The 6,000-nt window shown below is 52.0% G+C and overlaps 1 protein-coding gene across 2 annotated transcripts in view; it reads right to left on the minus strand.

The window, feature by feature from the left end:
- Positions 1–5,612, minus strand: part of SYS1 (SYS1 golgi trafficking protein) — a 27,053-nt gene extending 21,441 nt beyond the window's left edge. The window contains exons 1-4 of one of the 2 annotated variants that reach the window (XM_054573694.1): positions 5,429–5,612; positions 4,980–5,219; positions 3,053–3,120; positions 345–1,641 (exon numbers count right to left, since the gene is read on the minus strand). In XM_054573694.1, coding sequence (XP_054429669.1) covers positions 1,401–1,641; positions 3,053–3,120; positions 4,980–5,141 — 471 coding nt within the window. In that variant the 5' untranslated portion in view covers positions 5,142–5,219; positions 5,429–5,612 and the 3' untranslated portion in view covers positions 345–1,400. Of the gene's footprint in view, positions 1–344; positions 1,642–3,052; positions 3,121–4,979; positions 5,220–5,428 lie in introns of those variants that run through there. The other variant, XM_054573695.1, reaches the window with a different exon arrangement.
- Positions 5,613–6,000: the final 388 nt, after the last annotated feature.

Here is a 6,000-nt window from a genome sequence, read left to right on the forward strand (position 1 = left end):
AAGATACAGAACTCATCTGTGTAGTCCTAACACTAAAAGCTGAAAACTGACAGCTCTCTCGGGCAGATTCTAGAGGACCCAAAGAGGAGCACCAATGTTTTCAATGCAGAAGTGGGTCTGGACCAGTGCATTCCACTGCACATGCTCAGAAACCACCCGCAGGTGGGAAAGGAATCCTGAGAGTCATGGCGGTCCACCCACCGTGTAGCAGAGGAGGCTGCAGGTGCAGGGGATGGGACATAGGTGTTCCCTACACTTAGTATTTTAACCAAATGGAGGAATAAACCTGGGGTCCAGGAAAGGGGGCGACCTAGTTCTTTATATACAGCTCCCCGCTGCCAGGCTGTGCTGATCTCTCAGTCCCCACCATGGCATTACAAAGAACATAGAGGCAGAACCGTGGAAAATACTGTATTTATGTACACAGGAAGGACAGCTGCAAGCCTCTCACACGGGACACTCCACTCCCAAGAAAAATCTTAAGAGCGAATCTCCCTCGGCACTGCCAGCGCAGGTCGAGCTGGAAGGCTGGGCTTCCTGTCTCTGGGCACCCACCACGCCCTTCCCACTGAAGAATTCCGAAGTAGTCGGAAAAAGGACCTATTGCCGCAAGTGATGTCCGGGGGAGCTGCGGAGCCTGATCACTCCCAGACATTCTATTACCAGGGTTAGACGGGGAACGATGCTGGGATGTCTCTCTGGGTCCTGAGGCCCACTAAGGTGAAAGAGTGGCAGCAGGGTGGGGACCCAGTAGAGAAAACTGGAAGTCAGTCAGTCATAGATTCATGGGTGCACACATACATGCACATAGCAAGACGCAGGCTGTGCGCTTTCCTTGCGCTTGACGGCCTCCATCTGCCGTCCGATCCCCGAGAGCAGCCTAATGCTGTGCGCCTACATCTTTTCCTGTGGCTGTGAATCCAGACATCAAGTGCTTCTCCAAATAGAAGAGCTGCGGTTCAACGGCAAAGGTAACAGCTGTCCCAGAGAGATAAGACTGATGACTAGAAGGCTGGTTTGCTCCAATCAGATATCCTTGATTTTTTTTTTTCTTTTTTAAAATAACAGGCTGGTGATAGGTATGATGGCTCAAAAGTGACATGGTTCCAATTCTGCTATTACCCTGAAAGACGTCCCCTTGCTGACCTCCCAGATACCAAGTTCAGATCCCTTTGCTGACCTCCCAGACACCGAGGCTTCAGCAGACGAAGGCCATTCTTGCAGCTGCGATCCTGACCGCTCCCTGCCTTCTTGACGGGGCCTCACTATCTCTCCCACACGGACAGACTTCACACTTCCAAGGTTCCTCTTGGACCTGGGCTGGACCTCATCTGGAGGGTCTGAGCAGCCCAAGGTGTTGGGCGGGCAACTGCCCAGCAGGGTATCCAAAGAACCCCATTCTAGACATTGGATTTAGGGGCTGAGTTGAGGGGGATCTCCTTGAGCTCCGTCCGCATGCACAGGTACTCCCCGATGACAGCCATGAGCGCAATGCACACGGCTTGGACCAGCCACCAGGTCAGCGCCGAGGGGAAACGGGAGCTGTAGAACCAGCAGCCCAGGAGGTGAAAGAAATGGACAGTGACAGTGAAGTCCAGACACTGCTTCCCTCGCCGGATGAAGTACAGCAAGCCCAGGGCACTGTGGGGAGAGCGCAGCGGTGAGTCGTCACTGGGTTGTCCTGGCCTTAGCTTAGCTTATCTGGGGAAGAGGGGCCATTAGGACAGCAGCACAGAGATTAGAAGCAGGCAAGATAAGCGTGAGGCAAGCGGTGCATTATTAGACGCCTGCAGGAACACGGCAGGTAACCCTGAGAGTGAGTCAGACTAGGAAGAAAAACAAAAGTATGGGCTTGGCGATAAATGGCAACTGTTGCTCGAGGGAACTGGTGGGGAGTGGGGTGCCCTGAAGCACACATGTTCCATCGAAAGCGGGGACAAGAGCTACTTGCAGCGGGGTAAATCATGATGCTAGAAGTTTCGCCTAGAATCAATCTTCCCATTTTTCAAAAGAAGCCAGAAATCGGAATTTTTTTAATATATAATATCTTGACTTTCAACTAAGTGGAAAAATGTTTTAAACATGCATGTACTAACATATGTGTAAGCCAAACACAACATGTCTGGGAGCCAAATTGGAGTCAGCCCACCAGTTTTCAACCTCCAGTGTACGGTCAAGAGTAGTAATGTGCGCCGTGGACAGGTAGCTCAGTAGGTTAGAGCATTGTCCTGATATGCCAGGTTGCAAGTTCAAACCCTAGTCAGGGCACATACCAGAATCAACCAATGAATGCATAAATAACTGAAACAACAAATCAATGTTTCTCTCTCTCTCTCCCCCTCCCCCTGCCTTCCTCTCTCTCTCTAAAATCAACTAAAAAATAAAAAATAAAAAGAGCAGTAATGTGCAAGGTGGTGTTCTAAGTACTTCCATGAATTAGCTCATTTAATCCTTACAACTATGATAAAGGTAATATCATTAGTCTCATTCTACTGATGAGAAAACTGGGGCTTAGACAGATTAACTTGTCCATAGTCACTAGACTGTGGTACAGCTGAGGTTCAAAGCCAAGTGAGTCTGCCTCCAGAGCCTGAGATCTTAGTCACTATGCTAACCTGCCTCTCAAGAGACATGCAGCGGTAATGAGAGACATTAGAGGTTAGCCAGTCAACCCCTCAGTGTACAGACAAGGAGCCAGAGGCCCAGAGAGGAGGGAGGTGACTCGGTCAATGGTGCACGGACCAAGAATAGAACTCAGTTCTTCCGACCCGCAATCTAATCCTTTCCTCACCTCATTCCGCATCAGGGAAGTGACCTGAGACAGAAGCTGTCTTCCAGGCAGCATGCACAGAGTGACACAAGAGCTTTCCAGCTGAGTCCAAAAGCGACGGAAGGAGCCCTGTGATGGAGCGAGTCCCAGAACTGGCCTCTGCCACCCACTTCAGTCCACCACTCCCCAGGAACGAACGCCAGCCTATCTCAGGGCCACGTGTAGGAGGTTAGTTCCAGCGCTAAGACCCCAAAAGCTGGACAGCAAACTGGTGGTACTCACCAGGTGAGGGCGTTGAGGATGAAGGACATCATGGAGAGCCGGCCTGAAGGGGTGGAAAAGCCCAGGATCTGAGGGGGAATCACAGATGGAAACATGCTGGAGAAGTGAGTTGGTAGAGCCCCGGCTCCAGGACCTCAGCCAGCTTCCCAAGAAACTCTTCCCAGAGCACAGAAGACAATATGCCCCTTCATCTGTGCGGCAGCCTACTGCCAACAACAAGGTGCTTCCACTGACAACCATCCTGGTATCTTATTTGAACCCTCACAGCAGCTGGAAAGGGGTTATTACCCTGTTCTCACAAAGGATGAATAAAAGCTCAGAGAAGTTAAGTACCTTGCCCAACACGAAATAGAAAATAAACAGCAAGAGCAAGGTCTTGAACAGGGTTTAGCAAACTACGGCCCCAGGCACCAGGCACTGACTTTTGTTAATAAAATTTTATTGAAACACAGGCACACTTAGGCATTTACCATTGCCTGTGGCTACTTTTGTGCTACCTGGCAGAGTTGAGTAGCTGTGACTTAAAATCTTCCCTAGCTTGTCCTTTCTAGAGGTTTGCTCACGCCTGGACTAGAGTTCAGGTTGTGTCCGTGAGGTGGCTCTTCAACGAGGCCTACGGTTCCCGCGTGCCTTTCCCAGAAGGACAGAGGCTCCTAAGAGGAGGCTGCTGGGCACCTGTGAGTGCACAACCTCCACCACTCCTGCACAGTACTGCTGAGCACCGAACATCTGCACACCACATTCAGCTTATAGCAGCCTTTGTTATCCATAACCTCCTACTCTCCTCACAACCACCTCACAAAGCTGGTATTGTTGTTGTTACCACTCTTACCTCTTTTTGGATAAAACTTACGCAAGGACTACACAGAGAATAAGCAACAGGAATAAGGATTCCATCTCAGATCTCACGTCTCCAAAACCAGTGCTCACTACTATACACCACGGCTGCCTCTTGGATACAAACACCTCTTAGGCTTCCATTACACTTTGTAAAGTACTTTCCTATTCCTAGGCCCCTTTGGGCCTCATAACATTTTGCTGAGGGTTACTGTCAGGTTTCCAGGAGAGGAAACAGGCTCAGAAAGGAAGGTGAAGCAACTTGCCCAAAGTCCTACAGCTAGTGTGTGTGGGCCTAGATTGAATACTTAGCCTTTCTGAATTGAAAGTACAGGCTCTTGCCCTGGCTGGTGTGGCTCAGTGGATTGAGCACCAGCCTGAGAACCAAAAGGTTGCCAGTTTGATTCCCGGTCAGAGCACGTTCCTGGGTTGCGGGCCAGGTACCCAGTTGGGGGCACATGAGAGGCAACTGATTGATGCATCCCTCACACATCAATGTTTCTCTCCTTCTCTTTCTCCCTCCCTTCCTCTCTCTCTAAAAATAAATAAATACAATCTTTTTAAAAAGAATAAGTGTAGCCTCTTTGTACTGCAGTCCACAATCTCTCTGCTACTGGTCTCGTGATTTTGCAAACAGAAGAGCTGAGGTTCAGAAACTTGATGGTACTTGCCCCGGGTCAAAGAGCTAGTGAGTGGAACTTACACGTAGGCCTGACTTTAAAGTCCAGAGTTCCTATCACACCTCCTGGAATACTCTTTTATCCATCCCCCGCCCCAATTTGCCACCTGAGAATCTTGGGGCTCCGAGAAATGAAGTCACTTTCCTGAGTGTCAGAGAGATGTGTCAGGTTGCCTGGACCACTGCCTTGTTACAACATCCCTGCCCCTTTCCTTGTACTGTGAATCAGCCTCTCTGTTATCAGCCATTCCACCTTACAGATGAGGCAGCTGAGGCTCAGCACGGCGAGATCCCTTCCCCAGGCTCACAAAGCTAGAAGGTGGCCCCGCCGGGTCTACAGCCCAGTAGTGTCGGACAACAAAGCCCACCCCGTAAAGCCGAGATCCGCCCGCGCCAGCCCGAAGACCCCACCTCGGCGTCGAACACTTGGTCCAGCGAGGGGCTGCTGCGCAGCAGCCCGTCCACCAGCGCCAGCCACAGGCCCAGAGAGCCGTAATAGACGTTCTGCATGAGGACGATCTGCGACAGGATCAGCAACGGGTCCCACACGTAGCTGCGGAACTGGCCCGCCATGCCGGCCAGAGCGACCCGGCCTCGGTCCGGGGCTTGAGTCAGCGCCGGAGCGCCATGGGCTCCAGGACTCCCCGGCACCTGCGAGGACACATGCCGGGCCTCAGCCAGCGGGCCGTCACCATGGCAACACCTCCCAGCCCGGGAGGAGGGAATGGGATGGAGGGGGCGAGCCCATTCCGGGAGCGAGGGGAGGGCGGGGCGGGCAGACCCATTCCAGTGTGGGGAAATCCTGCCTCCCCAGCTGCTCCGGCCCTGCCCGTACTCACGGTTCCATGAGATCCACTCACCGGTGACCAACTCGAGGATCGAAGCGTCCGAACGCGGCCCAGTCTCACCGGCCGACCCCCGAAACAATCTTGACAGACAGGATCATGGAGGAGAGTCCGTACCGGCCTAGAGAGGCAAAGCTCCAGCGACCCCGGCAGCTGTAGCGGCTGCGAAGGAAGGAAGCATTTCCGGGGACGGCGGTGGAGGGGCGGGGCTAAGGTTGCGCAGGCGCGGTGGGTACAAACTTCGCCCGATCCCTTGAACGAGCGTAGGCGGTGGCCGGGAAGCGAGGTGCGCACATGCGTAAAATGAGGAATGAAGGTGTTCGGAAGTGAGGCACAAGAACGGTAGAGCTTGCGTGCCCTCTAGAGGGGAATTTTGAAAAAAAAAGAGCCACTAGGGAAGAAAGAAGTTAAGGACGAGGAAATGTTGACCCTCTTTAGAAAAGCTTTCCAGCATTTTCTTTCTCCTGAAGTCTGAGATACTTGAAATGAGTCTATCAGAATTCTTCCACATGTGAGGTTACCACTGATCGCGTTTCACAGATGATTAAAATAAGGGTCAGAGAAAGAGAGCAACAGACTGTCTCAAA

Source organism: Pteronotus mesoamericanus, unplaced genomic scaffold (assembly GCF_021234165.1).
Source record: "Pteronotus mesoamericanus isolate MK-2021 breed Mesoamerican mustached bat unplaced genomic scaffold, CSHL_Meso_final contig_25, whole genome shotgun sequence".
NCBI classification, from domain to species: Eukaryota; Metazoa; Chordata; class Mammalia; order Chiroptera; family Mormoopidae; genus Pteronotus; species Pteronotus mesoamericanus.